We start from the raw sequence: 20,249 nt of genomic DNA, 5'->3' as shown, positions 1-20,249 counted from the left end.
CCCAAAAAATGATCCAAAATGGCTGTGTAACGGTTATTATCTACTGAATATGTCTCACACTAATGAAAAAAGTTTGGCAATATAAAACCACAATAGGCTATGGCTGACATGACAAACCTGTGTGCGCTTATACACGAATATCACACTGTTCACGACTGACTGTGGATGAGATCCTCTTGTTCATATGAAAATAACGAAGTATCGAGAACCTTCGAGATGTATCTGGAAGGCACTAGACAGCACACTCGAAGGAACCACTTCTTCAGCCATCTACCTGCGACGTTAGTACTAGTACTTAAGTACTGCTTGGCGCTGGTAGATGGCTGAAGAAGCATGTCTATTTAATATTTATTTTTATAGGATTTTATGTAATGTATCAAATGCACAGTGTTCCTTGTGAATCTGGAAAGCATCTTACAGTTCTAAATACTGCAGTATAGTTTAGTGGCCTACAGGCTTCATTGAAATTATTTTTTATTTAATCGCGTTCTAATGTTAAGTAGTTATTTTTTCAAAATGGCCGGTGGGCCACAGCAAAGAGCTCCATGGGCCACCTGTATCCCACAGGGCCATGCGTTGAAGACCCCTGATTTAAGGTAACAAGTAGTGTACCACAAGGATCAGCACTTGGTTCATTGTTATTCAATCTATGCATGAATGATATTGAGAAAGATTTGACAAGCGAATTACAGCTATTTGCTGATGATGCAAATCTAGATAGGATAATCAGGAATGCTGCTGGTATGCATTGCTTGCAGAATGATTTGAATCGGCTAGAATTGTGGGCATGGGAAAATGGATGTCAGTTCAATGTCGGTAAATGTAAAATCATTCACGTCGGTGTGAATAGATATCCAATGTCGTATTATATTGGTGGGATTATGCTTGAAGAAATTGATGAAGCTATGGAACCTTGAGTGTAGTAGATAGGAAGGTGAAGTTCAGGGGCCATGTAGCAAAGATTGCAAATACAACTCAAAAGATAATTGCAATGCTGAAGCGAACATTCACATGTAAAGATAAGGATGTTATTTTGCGTCTTTACAAGGCCTTGATAAGGCCTCAGTTAGACTGTTATGCACAAATCTTGTCTCCTGGTTTCTGTTGTGATTCTTATGTCTCCAATATACTTATATTGGAGAGAGTACAAAGGAGAGTGTTAAAAATGATATCAGGATTATGGAATACTGATTATGAAGACAGATTGAGAATTTGTAGACACTAACAAACAGGAGAATTGAGACTTACAAACTTCTGAAAGCGTCATACAGGATTTCAATTGATGGAATTTTTCAGTTTATGGAAGGTGGGAAAAGGACATTTTTGGAAGCTGAGAATGAATGCCACTAAGAAGGGGGTGAGAGCTAGATTTTTCTCTCATAGGGTGGTGCGTGATTGAAATGGATTACCATTGGATGTTGTGAGTGCAAGCAGTATGAATGAATTCAAGAATAAGTATGATAGCTGGTGCAATATTATTAAGTGAGACCTCCAGGGAGTCCCTGACTCCCTGGAGGTCTCACTTAATAATAATATCGCTACATTCACTCACGAGTCATGACTCGTAACGAAATGCAGCACATTTGCATTACATATTCTACTGAATTATAGAATCTACTGTTGACCTGGCTTTTCAATAAAAGTCTGGCTGAAGGAAAGGTACCCAGGGAATGGAAGGAAGGTAAGATAGTGCCGCTACATAAGGGTGGTATCAGACTGGAGGTGTCTAATTATATGCCTGTTTGTGTGTCGTCAGTAGTTGTTAGGGTCTTGGAGAAATTAGTGAGGGACTATATAAAGTGTTGGGGTAGATGAGAGTAATGTTATCTGTGAGAATCAACATGGATTTGTTAAGGGCACTCTTGTTTTAGTAATATGATTGTCTTTTATAATAAAGTGACAAGAGCAGTTGATGAGGGAAAGGCACATACTGCCATTTTTTTGGATTTTGCAAAGGCGTTTGACAGGGTGCCCCGTATTTATGGATTTTTGGTAATCCATAAATACGGGGTGGTTTAATAATAAAAGTAATAATAAAGTAATAATAAAAATATTATTATTACAAAAGCCAATAAAGGAAATGCAACAGTTATCATGAATAAAGAAGAGTATAACAGAAAAATGCAAGATCTCATATGTGACAGTTCCACATATCAAATTATACATCGAGACCCTACGATGTCTCAAAAGAAAAAAGTCCGAAAATTACTGAAAAAAGTGACATAATGGCCCAAAGAAATCATCAAGAAAATAAAACAAATTCATGTTAAACCACCCCGTATTTATGGATTACCAAAAATCCACAAAACTAATATTCCCCTACGCCCCATAGTTGATAGCATAGATAGTCCCACATATAAACTGGCCCGGCATTTAGCCAAGTCGCTTGCCCCCCATACTGGCAACTCCTCTACTTTTGTAAAAAATTCAATCCATTTCAAAACACTGGTTAAAAATCTAATCCTAAAAGATTCAGACATAATGGTTAGTTTCGATGTCACCTCCTTATTTACCAATGTACCACTTATAGACACTCTTGATTTAATCAAGTCTAAATTTCCCCCAGATATTTTTGAATTATTTCTATTTACCATGAATGCAGGTTACTTTAAATGGGGGGGGAAATTCTATAAACAGATTAATGGTAGTGCTATGGGTTCCCCCCTCTCTCCTCCCTTAGCAAATTTTTACATGGAACACTTTGAAAACAAAGTACTTACCACAGCTACATACAAGCCACAAGTGTGGTTACGCTATGTAGATGATGTGTTTGACATCTGGCCCCATGGACAAGACACTATGGATGCTTTTGTCACCTACCTAAACAGCCAACACCCCAAAATTCACTTCACAGTAGAAAAAGAATCAAATAACTGTTTACCATTTCTTGACACATTAGTCACCCGCCTTTCAGATGGTGCATTATCTTTTTCTATTTACAGAAAGCCTACACACACAGGAAGATACCTACATAAATAACCACATCATCATCCAGTCCAACAGTACGGCATTTTAAAAACACTTACACACAGAGCCAGAGCCATTTGTTCTAACGATACAGCTCTGACCACTGAACTCCAATACCTGTGCCATACGTTCTTAGCCAACGGCTACAATCCCTACAAAATAGATAAAATACTACATAGGCCCATTACTCTGCCCTCCCCTAATACACAAGAACACAACATGACCATTTCTATTCCCTATATCAGAGGTACATCGGAAAAGATAGCCAAAGTATTGTTGAAACACGGCCTTCGCACCACTTTCAAACCTCATGTCAAGCTGGCAACTCTGATCCGCTCGCCTAAGGATAAACTTCACCCTTTAGCACAACCAGGAGTGTATGAAGTTTTGTGTGACTGTGATTTGGCCTATTATTATTATTATTATTATTATTCAGGCCTCCAAGGAGTCAAAAGACTCATCGAGGGAGGTCCTTTCTAAGACACAAAGTCTGTCAAGACTCATCGAGGGGAGGTCCCCCCCTGAGAAACACAAAGTTTATCATACCACTCCTTAAACCCACTGACCGTTCTCGCTCCCACCACTCCATCAGGCAATGCATTCCACGGCTCAACCACCCTCCACACAAAGAAACCACTCCTTACCCTCTTGCTCACAGTTTCCTTTCGTAACTTCCAGGGATGGCCTCTTGTCATCACTCCTTCCCGCTGATCAACCAAGCAAAAGAACTCCCCAGTGTCAACCCTGTAACCACCTCTCAACAGTTTAAAAGTCTCAATCATATCACCTCTCCTTCTTCTATCCACCAAACTCTGCAGTCCACATTCTCTCAGCCGATCCTCATAACTATCCTTGTACAGTCCTGAAACCATCTTTGTCATCCGTCTTTGTATCCTTTCCACAGTTAATTTATCCCCTTCAAATCCTGGGGACCAAATCTGAGAACAATAGTCCAAGTGTGGTCTGATCAGAGACTTATACAACGGAATGATAACCCTCTTATCTCTGCAGGTCAGTGTCCTTCTCATAATAGCAGCAATCCTCTGTGTTACCTTCACCACCTTTGCAATATGTCCCCTAAACTTCAGGTTTCTATCAATCATCAATCCCAGATCTCTTGTCTCCCCTACTTCCTCCAGTATAACTCCTCCCATAGAGTATGTAGCATCCCATCGATGTTTCCCAAACCTCAGGACCTTACATTTTGCTGCATTAAACTGACACCCCCCATTCATTTGCCCATCTATCTAGCTTATTTAAATCCTCTTGCAGGGCTACCACATCTGCACTATTACTAATAATCCTTCCAAGCTTCGCATCATCCGCAAACAACTGAATATCCCCCTGCAATCCACTGGCTATGTCATTGATATAAAGGTTAAACAATATAGGTCCTAGTACTGAGCCCTGTGGGACCCCACTTGTAACCCTCTGCCTCCTGGAAACTGCTCCTCCATACACAACTCTCTGATACCTATCAGACAGCCAATCCTGAATCCAGTTGACCAATCTGACATCCAGACCCATGTTCTGCAACTTAAATATCAGCTTATCATGTGGCACCCTGTCAAATGCCTTCGCCAAGTCTAAGAAAATTGCAGTATATGCCTTTCCCTCATCTAATGCTCTTGTAACTTTATTATGAAAGGCTAGGATATTGCTAAAACAAGAGCGTCCTTTCACAAATCCATGTTGATTCTCACAGATAACATTACCCTCATCTGCCCAATGCTGTACACGGTCCCTCACTACTTTCTCCAAGATCTTAACAACTACTGATGACACACAGACTGGCCTATAATTAGACACTTCCAGTCTGTTACCACTCTTATGCAATGGCACTATCTTACCTTCCTTCCATTCCCTGGGCACCTTTGCCAAGGCCAGACTTTCATTGAAAAGCCACGTTAAAGGTATTGTCAATTCCCTAGCACATTCTCTCAAAACTCGTGGCGAAATACCATCCAGTCCCACAGCTTTACTGACATCCAGAGTACTCAGTATCTGAAACACACTCTCCTCCTGTACCTCCAGACCTCGTACCAGTCCTATCCCTCTAGCATTAAAACTGACTCCTCTAGGATGAAATACTCCAATAAAGTGTTCATTGAACAATTCCACTATGTCCTCTGCATCAGTCACTCTATTCCCATTTTTATCCCACAATATCATTCTTCCACAGTCATTTCTCCTCCTACTGGCCACATAGCTAAAAAATTCCCTAGGATTTTCTTTGGATCTTAGAGCCAATCTCCTCTCATATTCCAGTTTCGCTTTCCTTACCACACGAGTCACTTTTCTGGCCTGTGTCTTATATTCCTCATGCATCTCTTCACCTGTCTCCTTATATCTCTTCCATAGCCTCTTTTTCGCATGCAATTCCTGTTTAATATTGCTTGTCATCCACTTTACTCCAAATTGCGCCCTCTTCTTCACTCGTGGTATACAACTTACCATTGCTGATAACAAATATTCTTTCACAATTTCCCACGCACTGGTGATATCCCTGCCTTCCAATTCCTCCCTCCATGAAACTTCCCGAAGTTGACGTCTAAGACTATTATAATCACCTGCCTTATAATTCCACATAAGTTCCCGTCTCTTTGATACTCCTGCATGTCTATTCATTTTCCAAGTCAAAACCATATGGTCACTCTCTCCAACTGGTGGGAGAGACGTCAACTCAGTTATTATCAACTCTTCTGATGCTATAACCAAATCCAAAATTTTTGAACCTCTTGTTCCCTCTGTTACATGTTGCCTAAGACATTTGTCCCTCAAGAATTCTAGAAATTCCATTCCCCTATTGTTACATGCATCTTCCTCTCTCCAAGTTATACTACTGAAGTTAAAATCTCTCATAACAATCATTCTTCTTGCACTTGCCAAACTTAGCTGTCTAAACATCTCCTGGTCCCCATCCTCTGTGCTCCTGGGTCTGTAGCAACACCCCACTAAATATCCTGTCTTGCCTACCTCTACCTCACACCATACGCTCTCAAAATCATTTGTCTCACTACCTTCCAAATTCTCCACTCTTAGAGGACATAGGTCATCACTTATCATAAGCAGCACCCCACCACCACGCTTTCCCCTCCTATCCTGGCGAAAAATGCTATACCCAGCGACTTCTATTTCTGTTTTTATATCCCCTTCTGTCAACCACGTCTCAGTGATCGCAATAATTTTTGGCCAGGCTGATGCTATCTGCGCCACCAATTCCTCTCCCTTATTCCGGATACTCCTGGCATTAGTATACAGCATATAAATGCCATTGTTTCTATACCCAAAAAACTTTGGCAGCGGTGGGATTCGAACCCACGCCTCATTGAGACTGGTGCCTAAAACCAGCGCCTTAGACCACTCGGCCACGCTACAAGGTAGCGTGGCCGAGTATTATGGGCAAACAGGAAGATCAGTGAACATCCGCCTGGAAGAACATGAAAGATACATTCGCTACTATTACTATGGCAAGTCGGGACTGGCAGACCACGCTTTGGACACTCCTTCACACAGGATTAGATGGAGGAAAACGAATGTGGTATTTAGGAGTCGTTATAGATCTGAAAGATTATTTTTTGAGTCAGCAATGGCTTTGAAGAATTCTCCCAACCTTAACAAATATGGTTGCATTAATTTGCCAAAAATTTGGGAGATGGTTATCCTAAGAAAAACTCCTGGATAACTGCTGTTTTTTTTTTTTTTTTTGTTAGAGGGCGCCAAAAATAGGACTTTAGATCTTTTGTCTTTTGCAATTATATTGTTTCACTCACTCACTGTCGTGTTTACATGTGTGTTGTGCTCTGATGATGCTGAGTTGAAAATCAGCGAAATATAAGCGTTAATAAAACATCTTTGTTATTAAAAGTGTTTGTGGTGTTGTTAATACCGTGAAAAATAAGTCACCATATTATTAAAATACTCTGGATATCAGACAAGTGTTGAAAGGTCTTTTAATTGGTTACAAAGTATACTATACATTTCTTTTAAATTGTATTCTTGTCATTAATTAATAATTTCAAGAGTCCATTTGAATTTTATTCTTTATTGACTTAAATGTAACATAAAATTGCCCATGTCATATTAGTCTTTTAATTGGTAGCTTAATAGTTGGGCTGTTAACGTAAGACTTCTGGATTTTCCTTCCTCTGAATTTTAAACTCTTAGGAGGAATTGGGTATACAGTTGGCATTTTGTCCAACTTAAGATGTTATACTGGCATTACATGGTTGCAGAGCATCTTTTGGAACAATAACTCATACTCCTAGAAGGAGGAGTTGCAGTTGATCAAGGGAGCCTATTGTTTGCACATCTTCAACCCTTATGACTTTCATGAAGAGTTACTGATGGCTTTTGAGGACAAGCCACCATAACAAGCCTATATCCTTGAAGTTCATGATGATTTTGATTACTAAATTATTATTACTATTCAGGCCTCCATGGAGTCAAAAGACTCATCGTGGGAGGTCGTTTTTTGGAAAGACAAAGTTTATCATATCGCTCCTTGAACCCATTGACTGTTCCTGCTCAAACCACTATCTCAGGCAATGCATTCCACAGATCAACCACCCTTCATGCAAAGAAACTTCTTGCTCACAGCCTTCTTTTGTAACTTCCAGGAATGGCCCCTTTTCATCACTCCTTTCCGCTGTTCGACCAAGTGAAAGAACTTCCCAATGTCTATCCTGTAACTGCCTCTCAGCAATTTAAAAGTCTCGATCATATCACTTCTCCTTCTTCTATCCACCAAGCTCTGCAGTCCACATTCCCTCAATTGACCCTAGTAACTGACATTGTTCAGTCCTGAAACCATCTTTGTTATTTGCCTCTGTACCCTTTCCACAGTTAATTTATCCCCTTCAAATCCTGGGAACCAAATCTGAGAACAATAGTCTAAATTTGGTCTGTCAGAGTCTTATACAATTGAATGATAACTCTTTTATCTCTGTAGGTCAACGTCCTTCTCAGTATTGCAGCAGTCATCTGTGTTACCTTCACCACCTTTGCAATATGCTCCATGAATTTCAGTTTTCTATCAATCATCACCCCCAAATCTCTTGTCTCCCCCTACGTCCTCCAGTATAGCTCCTCCATTCTAGTATGCATCCTCCTATCGATGGTTCCTAAACTTCAAAACTTTTCATTTTGCTGCATTGAACCAACAACCCCATTCATTTGCCCATGTGTCTAGTTTATTCAAATCCTCTTGCAGGAATGCCACATGTACACTATTACTGATAACACTTCCCAGCTTCACATCATCTGCAAACAACTGGATGTCCCCTTGCAATCCATTGATAATGTCATTGATATAAAGGTTGAGCAATACAGGTCCCAGTACTGAGCCCTGTGGAACACCACTTGTAACCTTCTGATTCCTTGATGTTGCCCCACAATACACAACTCTCGGATACCTATCAGACAGCCAATCCTGAATCCAGTTGACTAACCTGACATCTAAACCCATGTGCTGCAACTTAATATCAACTTATCATGTGGCAACCTGCCAAATGCCTTTGCAAAATCTAAAAAAATAGCAGTATATGCCTCTCCCCTCATCAACTGCTCTTGTCACTTTATTATAAAAGACAATCATATTACTAAAACAAGAGTGCCCTTAACAAATCCATGTTGATTCTCACAGATAACATTACCCTCATCTACCCAACACTTTATATAGTCCCTTACTAATTTCTCCAAGACCTTATCAACTATTGATGACACACAAACTGGCCTATAATTAGACTTCCAGTCTGCTACCACCCTTGTGCAGCAGCACTATCTTACCTCCCTTCCATTCTTTGAGTACCTTTCCCACAGTCAGACTTTTATTGAAGACCCAGATCAATGGAGCTGTCAGTTCTTTAGCACATTATCTCAAAATCCCTTGTGAAATACCATCCAGTCCCACAGCTTTCCTGTATCCAGAGTACTCAGTATTTGAAACACACTCTCCTCTTGCACATCTAAACCCTGAATCTGCTCAGTTTATCTAGTATTAAAACCTTCTTCCCCAGGATGAAATATTCCAATAAAGTGCTCATTGAACAACTCCACTACGTCCTCTGCATCAGTCACTCTATTCCTGTTTTTATCCCACAATGTCGTTCTTCCACAATCATTTCTCCTCTTACTGGCCACATAGCTAAAAAATCCCTTAGGATTTTCTTTGGATCTTAGTGCAATCTCTTCTTATATTCCAGTTTTGTCTTTCTTACCATACTGGTCACTCTCCTGGCCTGCGTCTTATATTCTTTGTGTATCTGCCCTTCACCTCTCTCCTTATATCTCTTCCATAATCTCTTTTTCAACTGCAGTTCCTGTTTGATATTGTTTGTCATCCACTTTTCACCAAATTGTTGCCACTTCTTCACTCGTGGAATAGAGCCTACTGTTGCTGCTAACAAATATAATCATAAATAATGTATATTTTTTACATTTGTATTTAATTATTATTATTTTGGTAAGCTCCATGGAGTCAGTAGACTCATTTTGGGAGGCCCACTCAACCAACAGCAACATAGAATAAACTTTAATATCCGTATAGTATACTTTGCATCCGAGTAAAATAAACTTTCTTCAGTTATCTCCGATCTAAGTATTTTAATAATATGGTGACACTGTGGAAAGTAAATAACTGACCTGCATTTTTTTTGCCTTAGTATCTTCCTGAGTTTAATTCCAGCTGATGATACCTCAATAAAAGCTGTAACAAATCTGTTTAGTGACCCTTCCATAATGCATTGCAATATATACACCTGAAAGGAAGTGTGCTTTGCATTCCAACAGTGAAGTAAAGTCAGAAGTCTCTGGATACAAGTAAACTAGTGGTGGAGATACATCACTTGCAAGCTTTGCTTATTCTTGGGTTTGCTTATGCTTTGTTGAGTATATTATGCTTTGTATCCAAGCATAAAAACTTTCAGCATCTATCAATAATTATTCTGGCTTCTGCTAGCCAACATTGAAAGAACTCTGCTGTTTGTTGGTTTTTTTACCCATCTGCTAAACAGGACTATGGCATTTGTGTTTGAGTGTTTCTTTCACCAGCATTCAGACTAATAGGACAAAAGTTTTCCAAATTAGTAGTGCTTTGACATACTATGTGAAGTATAATGTAACTTGTTCCTCTGTATATGTATGCATACATCTTTACTCAGATACGGTGACTTCATATGAAGATTGAAACATAGAAATTAAAATGACTCAGACTCCTACATGGTTTAATACTCATAATTTTACCATAATGAAAACATTAAAAGGTTAAAAAAGAAGAGGTAGTTAACCATTGCCTGTGTAATATTGAGCTAAAAGTAATAATTTTAACAATAATAAATTTAGTTTAATCCTTTATCCAAGTGTGAGCAAACAAAGTTTGCGCCTGAAAATATCTTCAGGACTGGGGTAAGGTAGTACAACACCAGGCAACTCATAGCAAAGGGGGACCAAGCTAACATCACTCCTACCTCAGTATCTCCCATAATGCAAAACACATCTCCTTGCAGATATGTATAATGTTATGCATTAAGGAAAGGGCCACTACCCAGACTAGTTTCGACCTTTATTGAAGTCTCTTCAGTGGGAGTCAGGCTCAGAAGTGAAGATACCAGGCAGAAGCAATAGCGAGGTCATCTTTACCTATAGGAGTTGCCAAAAGGTGTGCCATCTTTTTAATAAATTACTCTGGATTTAGAGAAAGATGTTGAAAGTTTATTTTTCACTTGTTAGACTATAATAAATTTAATTTAATCCTTTATCCAAGTGTGAGCAAACAAAGTTTGCACCTGAAAATATCTTCAGGACTGGGGTAAGATAGTACAACACTGGGCAACTCGTAGCAAAGGTGGACCAAGCTAACATCACTCCTACCTCAGTATCTCCCATAATGCAAAACACATCTCTTTGTGAATATGTATAATGTTATGCATTAAGGAAAGGGCCACTACCCAGACTAGTTTTGGTCTCTTCACTTGAGGTCTCTTCACTGGGAGCCAGTCCCAGGACACCTCCAAAGAGTCCTGGGCCTGGCTCCTTGGAGGTGTCCTGGGTATCTTTCAGCACTGGGGCAACTCACGAGTTGCCCCAGTCCTGAAAGATACTTCAGGCGCAAACTTTGTTTGCTTACACTTGGATAATGGATTAAACCAAGTATATGATTTCTTGGTATCTTTAATTTATAATATAACCAAGTGAAAAACTTTCAACAGTATTATATTTAGTTTGCTTCTTCTTGAAATGATTAGTTCAAGTAAGAAATTTTGAATTTTAATCAATTTTTCCATTGATTAAAACTAAATGGGAAAATTGCAGGACTTGTACTGTATTGTGTCAAAGAAATTAAAATCAGGCTTCAAAAATCAGTTTAACCTTTATATAAGCCTTTTATGAAACATCAGTATGGATGTCCATATGTTGTAAGACATGCTTTTCCATTGATGGAAAAAAGCTGAAAGTTGTAATAAATATCTAATCTTCTAAATAAATAAAATAAAAAAAAAAGCTCTGCTCATAAGATACTCATCTTACGTTTTGTCCCATATTTCCATCTATAAAAGTTGACCATTGCATTCAATATCTTGCAAAGTCTCATTATGCCATATCATAATAGTAATAAATTGTGTGATCATTTTAGTAACAATAAACATACAATAATATGACAATTTGCAGCTTATGTGTAATTGATGATTACTGTTATTGCATGCAGTAGTATAGGAATATTACGGCATTAGGATTGTTGCCAAAGATATGATGTCAGGAGGATGCCATTGACATCATGTTTTACTAATTATCAAAATTTTCATACACAAAAATGTGTAGCTTTGAATTTACTAAGAGCATCAAAAACCTACCTACACTACTGATTATATGACGCCTTTATAAAGCTGTAGGACTCATCATAGAAGACCATTCTGCATTACACAATACTGCACTCTTTTTACACAATCCATCATCCACAGTACATAACTACCATTTGCAATACCTCATCCTATGCAGTATTTCTTTTTCTTTTCATTGCATATGTTTTATGGCCAATTTGCCTATTTTTCAGAAGGAAAAACTCAATTTTCCAGGAGAAGAAACCCTACTATGGCTATCTCGCCTTTATCTAAAAAGCCCATATAAAGACTCCTCACATCGTCATAAGAATCGAACCCGAGTCTTTTTCACTAGAAGTGCACATGTCCCATTGTTCTTCTGACTGCACTGTGGAGTCACCAAACAAATAGCCATTTTCCCAATAAATTCATATTTATAAATTTAGGGACACAATAGCACACGTGTTGAACAGATTATTTTATTAATTACTAATAAAATAATCCTTGTAGTTCTATTTATTTATTTTATTTATTTATTTTTTTTTTTATCACTAGAAGGCAGGCTAGGGAAAAGGATTAATTAACTATGTAGATTTAGTTTACCGGTATACAGGGCTAGAGCATGTAGCTTGGTTCCTTATACGCTTGTATTCTTCAGATGATGACCTCAATACGGGGGTCGAAATGTCAAGTTTTATTTTATTAGTAATTAATAAAATAATCTGTTCAACATGTGTGTTTTTGTGTCCCTAAATTGATAAATATGAATGCTGATCACCATGTAACCTTAAAAGAAAGAAATTTTTCCACTAAAGCTTGAACTGAATAATATGCAAATCCAAGTACTGTCTCATGATTACTGGATGCTAACCAGTTGTGCCACAGCATTGACTGTATAGATAATGTAGCCATAGGCTAAAAGAATTGGATGCCCTGTGCTGTATAGGTAGATTTACCTTTAAAAAAAAAGATATATGAATAAGAAGTCTGGAATTCAGTGGATGCCAAACCTTATCTTTACTGTTTATTGTTAAAAGTATATACTTTAACCAAATATAATTTCGATGGTTTTGTACTCTATAGTGTACAAAACTGTAACTTTCATTTTTTTGTGTGCTTTTTTTGTGATTATATCAAATGTATACCATAGTTTTTTAATTACTGTTTTCAATAATTAATTATCATTTATTAAGTTTAAAAGAAAATTATGAGTTTTATAAAAGGTTTATTAATGCAGGATGAAGAATGCTTAAGACCAGGGGATGCCACTGACATTACCTTTCTTTCTAAATTAGAAGAAATTGTAGGATGCCATCCACATTTTCTTACTCACAGATTAGTTGATAATAAAACAAAAAAAACTTTAGCAAGAGATGTAAGTTAATGAAAATTTTTATATTTTGATAATTGTACTTTAATTTTTTTATGATGATTTAAGCAAATATAAGTTAAAATGATGTACTTAAGCCTCTCTGGTTATTTTTCTGTGACATTTTACTTTTTTTTTGATATAATCCAATGTAAATTTAAAATTGATACAACACTGTACTACCAAATTTTATTATTCTTTCACAATAATAAAGTATTTTAACTGATTTTATCAGTCCCAACCAGCTAATAATGAAATGTATTGAAAACTATATATGAACTTGTAGCCAGATCAGATCAGTCATTCTCTCTCCCCCTCACCATTTCCAGTGGTGACGAAAGATATAACTTAGCCACTTTGAATATCCTTCTAAAACACAGTTCTAAATTATTTCAGGCATCCAAAAAAAGTGTGTGCTTTGACCAAATGTTAATTTCCTTTGAGTAACTGCGTACACAGTCCAAATCTTGGATCAGTGTAAGGCTCTGAGACATCTCAGAAACTTCATTAAAAATCATAGATACTTTCAACACAGAGAGAGAGAGAGAGAAAGAGAGAAAATTAGGCTGATTTAGTCCACTATGAGTCTCTGATTTAGTCCACTTTTAGCCTCCAAATGAGGCTAAAAAATATCCTAGGGAGTTTTTTCAATATGTGGTCAGAGAAGGAATGATTATAGGAGAATGATAAGCAGTGAAGAAGATATAGTAAAGATGTTGAATGAGCAATGCATTAAAGTATTCCATCCTTGTGATTGTAACATAATCACAAGGATAAAATACTTGTGAATGTAACATAATGATGCCAAAAGGTCCATGAGACTTGATGGCATATCACCACATATCTTAATGTTCCAAGAAGTTAACAACAGCTTTAACTTATCTTTTTAACATGAGTCTTAGATTGGCCAGTTTCCAAAGGAGTGAAAAGAGGGCAAAATTGTTCTGCTTCATAAAGGGAGTGATAAGACTAAGGCTTTGAATTATAGGCCATTCTGTTTGTCTGGAGTTGTGTTCAAAGTGTTGGAGAAGCTACTGAGAACAAGGATTTAAAACTGGGTCGAGAGTAGCAGAATTCTCTTTAATGGAAGCATGGGTTTGCTAAAGGAAGACTGTGTTTTTGCAATCTGCTTACTTATTATAACGACGTGATGAATACATTGAACAAGGGGAATACATATACAGTAGTATATTTAGATTTTGCAAAGGACTTCAATAGATTACCATGTGACAAGCTGGTAATTAACCTAAAATGGGTGCAGTTGGATGGTAGATTAGTACGTTGAATTAATGATTGGCTGTCTGATAGGTATCAGCAGGTTGTGTATGGGGGGGGGGGGATGATTACCCAAAAGAGGAAAGTCAGTAGTGGCGTGCCCTGAGGATCTGTTTTAGGGCTATTGTTGTTTATTTTGTATGTAAATGACATTGGAAAGAGCTTAAATGGTGATATACAGCTGTTTGCAGATGATGCAAAATTGGAGAGAGTTATGAGAAGTAGAGCAGAGCTTATAACCTTGCAAGAGGACTTAAATAGACTGTCTGAATGGTCAAGTGTGTGGTGATGTCAGTTTAATGTCACAGAGTGTAAGGTTTTAAAATTTGGGAAGCAAAGATGAGATGCAGAGTATATGATTGGTGGGGATATCTTACTGGAGGCGGAAGAGATGAAAGATCTTGAAAGTTCAGAGATAGGACAAACAGCATATTATGGCAATGATGTAGAGAACACTGTCATCTAGAAGTAAGGATGTTGTGATTACATTGTACAAGGCTTTGATCAGGCCAAATATGGATTACTGTGCACAGATTTGCTGTCTGGTTTTCAAAAGGATGAGTTGTTGGAAAGGGTTCAGAGATGATTGACTAAGGCGGTTTCTGTTTTCTGGAATGTGGAGTATGAGAACAGATTGAGAGAAATCAAATTTCAGAGCATAGCAGATAGAAGGAGGAGAGAGAGAGAGAGAGAACGTGATCAAGGCATATAGGATGGTAAGGAATAATTACCAGATTAATGTGGATGAGATTTTTCATAGTGTCTGGAGACAGGGGAAGAACAAGAGGCCATCACTGGAAGCTGTATGACGAGGATGTGAGCAAGGAAGTGAGGAGTAGATTATTTGAATATTTGAATGGAGAGTGGGTAATTGGAAGGAATAATTACCAGATTAACATGGTTGAGATTTTTCATAGAATGTCTGGAGATAGGGGGAGAACAAGAGGCCATCACTGAAAGCTGTATAACGAAGATGGGAGCAAGGGGGTAAGAAGTAGATTATTTGAATGGAGAGTGGTGGTGGTGGGATGATTTGAATGCATTGCCTGAAAGTGTGGTGAGTGCAAAGACATTGAATGCATTTAAGTCAAGGTTTGATGAGCTGTGCATGTGAGAGTGAGACCTTCTGCAAGGAGTCTCTTGATTCCATGGAGTTCTGATGATGATGATGATTGCAATAATAACAATTATAATCATCATCATGCTTGGCAAGGATTTAGGCCTAAAGTGGCCTGTTCCGGCATTAGAAGTCATTGTTGAATCTCTTAAGAGGATGTCCTGGTTTTCTTTTTCCTAATGGTTTGTAATTAAAGGCTTGTTTTGGTAATCTTTCTGTTTTCATTCTTTCAATGTGTTCCATCCATTTATATATATATATATCTTTATAATTATTCATCTTTGAACGAAATATTATAACTTCTCCCAAATTTCCTTTGACTAAGATGTGGGGAGGGGGGGGGTATGCCAGTCTTACTTAAATTTTAAAAGCAGTATGCCAGTAGTGAAAGTTTGGAAAACACTGACCTATTATGTAAGATCACATACAATTATTATTTATGCTTGTTACATAAGAAGAAATGAACATTAACCACTCTATTCATAGCTTATTATTATTCAGGCATCCATGGACTCAAAAGACATCGCCGGAGGTCCTTCCTAGGAAACACAGTCTATCAAACTCATCATGGGAGGTCCCTCCTAGGAAACACAAAGTCTATCATACCACTCCTTAAACTCATTGACCGTTCTCTCTCACCACTCTATCAGGCAAGGCATTCCATGGTTCAACCACCCTCCATGCAAAGAAACCACTCCTCACACTCTTGCTCACAGTTTCCTTTCGCAACTTCCAGGGATGGCCTCTTGTCATCACTCCTTTCCACTGTTCAACCAAGTGAAAGAACTCCCCAGTGTCAACCCTGTGACCACCTCTCAATAGTTTAAAAATCTCAATCATATCACCTCTCCTTCTTCTATCCACCAAACTCCACAGTCCACATTCCCTCAGCCAATCCTCATAACTAACATTGTACATTCCTGAAACTATCTTTGTTATCTGCCTTTGTACCCTTACCATAGTTAATTTATCCCCTTCAAATCCTGGGGTTGGCCACTACCCAGACTAGTTTCGACCTTTATTGAGGTCTCTTCAGTGGGAGCCAGGCCCCGAGTTGCCTGGTATCTCCAAGGGTAAGTAAGTAATTTACCATCTTCACTAAGAGTTGGAGATACCAGGCAACTCTGGGCCTGGCTCCCACTGAAGTGACCTCAATAAAGGTCAAAACTAGTCTGGGTAGTGGCCAATCCCTTAATGCATAATATTATACATATCCACAAGGGGATGTGTTTTGCATTATGGGAGATTCTGGGATAGAAGTGTTGGTATCTTGCTCCACCTTTGCTACAAGTTGCCTGGTTTTGTACTACTTACCCAGGTAAGATAGTACAACACCATATTCAGTCCTGAAGATATTTTCAGGCGCAAAACTTTGTTTGCTCTCACTGGGATAAAGGATTAAACTAAATTTATTATGGTTTGAACACTGTCTTGTATATAGCTAATTTAGTGTTCCGACTAATTTGTCTCTTATTCCATATGAATTTATTCAGTTGACTTCCTACCATACCAGCTTTGATGATTCTGTTATCTATTTTCATATTTAATTTACCATCTTCACTAAAAATCGTGCCTAAGTAGCTGAAATGTTTTACTTGTTCCACAGGTTCTCCGTTCACAACGCAATTGACATTTTCAACGATTCTACTTATTTTATTGTCTTTGTCTTTTTATTGCTGACCTTCATATCATATCTATTACAAGAGTTATTTAATTTAGTCAAGGAATCTTGCAAACTTGTAGCAGATTTATTTAGAAGTATAACATCGTCTGCATAAAGCAAAGAGCTGACATTAACATCTCTAATTCTGATATCATTTTTAATACCACTTTCTTTCATAATGTGATCCATATAGATAATGAATAACAGAGGGGATAATGTACATTCTTGTTTCACACCAGATTTAACATTAAACCATCTTCCTGTAACTGTAATTGCTTCAATTCTAACTGCTGACTTACAACTCAAATAAAAAGTATTGCTCCATACAATGCCCCATTGACACCATATAACTGTAGCATATTGAATAGCTTCTCTCTCTCTCTCTCTCGACACCTTGTCATGTGCCTTTTCCAGATCGACAAAACTTAAATACAGATCTTTGTTATATTTCCATGCTTTCTCAACTATTTGTCATAAAGTGAAGATCTGATCCTGACAGCCTCTATTTGGCCTGAATCCAGCTTGTTCTTTACCAAGCTTTTTTTCCACAATTCTTCTCAACCGTTTCTCAAGAATACTTTCATAAATCTTGCCAGGAACACTCGGTAGGGAAATATCTCTGTAATTCTCACATTTTGTATATGGGTACTATGAGAGCTCTACTCCAATCATTGGGAATTTGCCCTTCTGTCCAGGCCTTTTGAACTATGCAGTGCAGCGACTGTAAGACTTTTATACCACCATACTTCAGCATTTCTGGTCAAATATCATCTACTCCTGCTGCCTTTCAAAATTTCAAGCCTTTGATGGCTTATTCTACTTCCAGTATGGATATGTATTCCTGACTGTGTGCCTATTGAGTGATTTTTACCGCTGTGCTATCACTGCTTGTTTCATTTAGCAATTTTTCGAAATAGTTACTCCATACTTCAAGGATATCTTTTTCTCCTTTTTTAGTCTACTTCTTCAACAACCTCTAGAATATTTTGCCACCTTCTTGATATTTATTTTCTATGTTCTTTCCAAAGTCCTCCCATGACTTTTGTTTAGCTAGTTTTACACAGTGTTTAGGTTTCTAACATTTGTCTTTGTATTCTCTAAGAGCACAAGCTAACCTATTTGCCAGGAACGTTTGATATAATTTCCTAATATCCTCGTTTTTTATATGATATTGCCATCGATGCCATCACCTTTAACTTCCTGTGTCTACCATGGAGTTCTGATTTTTCTATCCTTGCAGACAATCTCCCCCACATGCTCTCTGGCTGAATCAATCAGGGTTTTCTTTAAGGCTTGCCACTGAATCTCCAAGGTTTGGTTCCTGTTCTCAAACTCTTTCATTTTTTCTTCAATAAGCTTTGTGTATTTTAGTCTACAGTTGACATCTGAGAGTTGATCAATTTTTATTCGCTTTAAAACTTTCTTACATGTTATTCTTTTCAATATGAAATTCAGTTTTATCCTGCGCAAGACTAAATAGTGATCACTTCCAATTTCAAATCCTCTGTACACTCTGGTGTCCTGCACTCTGTACACCAGGGAGAAAACATCACTATCAACAATAACATAGTCAATGAGACTTTTCTTATTCTTTGCCTCTTCTCTCCATGTGAATCTGTGCACATTTTTATGTTGGAACATTGTGTTAGTAATAACCAGTCCATGTCCGCAGCAGAAATCCAACAAATGTTTGCCATTATTGTTAGCTTTGCTCTTTTCTCCAAATTTTCCCAAAACATTTTTGTATGTCTGACAATCACTTCCTACTCTGCTATTTAGATCCCCAACAAGGACCAACTTTTCCCTTTTCATCGTGTCAGTAGCTTTTTCTAAAGCATCATAAAATTCCTCCACTTCTACCTTAGTAGAACCTTCTGTGGGACCATAGGCACAAATAAGTCTCATTGTCCTATTCCCCATTCTGAAATTGCCCACATCACTCTACTTGAGATTGCTGCCATTTAAGAAGATTAGCCTCGTATTTTGTGTTGAATACTATTGCTACCTCTCTTCCTTGATTGTTATTGCCTGAATATAACATTTTATATTTATTGCTCAGAAAGATTTCACCAGGTTTTGTCTTTTTTGTTTCAGTCACCCCTATTATATCGATCTGGTAATTATCTAATTCCTCAGCTAGCTCCATTTCTTTGCCATTCAGGTTTCTTATGTTGATAGTACTGATCTTTAACTCTGGTGATGTTCAGTTGGGGTGTACTTTCAGAATTGTTCCAGTAGCTGACTTTTTACTGTTCACCCTGGTTCCCTGGTGAAAACAACGGGGGCCTTGTGTAACCGGGCGACGCCTCAGCTGGCATGAAATTTTGTCAGGTTGTACCATCATTTTGTCTATTGGTTTAAGCCAATAAGAATACAATTTGTTCGGCTAAATCCCAAATTGCCAGCCCATCCTCATTCGTTCAGTATCCAGGTAGATATCCAACATGGTGCACCACGAGAAGGTGAGGATTGGACATTAGGTCAGAAGTCCTGGTCGGTTCTCCACTTTCCTTTAAAGGCTATGTGGAGATCTCCTCTCAGTTATACAGCTTTGACCCTTAAGCACCCCGTCTTCATATTCTATACCCCCAAAACCAGTTTCCATCTTAGTCAGGCTTCTCTGAACCCTTTCTAATGTATCCTTATCACATTGAAAACCAGGGGATTAAATCTGTGCACTGTAATCCATATGAGTCCTGATCCAGGCCTTATATAATGGAACCAGAACCTTTTCATATAAAAAATAGAAAACAAATCTTTATTCCACCCATGGTACTGATGTATTAGTTTATAATCTTTTGTGGCCAAGAGTCATATATAAAAAAGTTGGGGCTATTTATATGTATTGACATTTGGGGTTAACATGAAGTTGTCCTTATATCCAGTAATACATAGCATGCACCCTTTTGGACATGTACAATGCCACAGATTATAGGAAGTTCTTTGTTGAGATGAAAAAACATAAGGGGTTGTAATATAGGTAGTAATATATAGACAAAAAAGCCAGGTAATATGATGGGGAAAAAAGAAATATATTGATAA

General features: G+C 37.9%; 1 protein-coding gene and 1 non-coding gene across 6 annotated transcripts in view; one reads left to right on the top strand and one right to left on the bottom strand.

The window, feature by feature from the left end:
- Positions 1-20,249, top strand: part of Myo61F (unconventional myosin 61F) — a 744,085-nt gene that overhangs the window by 332,931 nt on the left and 390,905 nt on the right. For all 5 annotated transcript variants that reach the window (XM_090391651.1, XM_090391648.1, XM_090391650.1 and 2 more), the window contains exon 14: positions 13,021-13,158. In XM_090391651.1, the coding sequence (XP_090247777.1) occupies positions 13,021-13,158 (138 nt within the window). The remainder of the gene's footprint in view (positions 1-13,020; positions 13,159-20,249) is intronic.
- On the bottom strand, positions 6,265-6,345 carry TRNAL-UAG (transfer RNA leucine (anticodon UAG)). The gene has a single exon. It is a non-coding gene; the product is annotated as a tRNA-Leu (tRNA).

The sequence above is a fragment of the Typopeltis vanoorti genome, chromosome 4 (assembly GCF_054136105.1).
Source record: "Typopeltis vanoorti isolate ZY-2024b chromosome 4, IOZ_Tvanoo_1.0, whole genome shotgun sequence".
Classification (NCBI taxonomy): domain Eukaryota; kingdom Metazoa; phylum Arthropoda; class Arachnida; order Uropygi; family Thelyphonidae; genus Typopeltis; species Typopeltis vanoorti.
The sequence above is the reverse complement of the archived record's forward strand: the minus strand, read 5'-3'. Positions and strand labels throughout refer to the sequence as shown.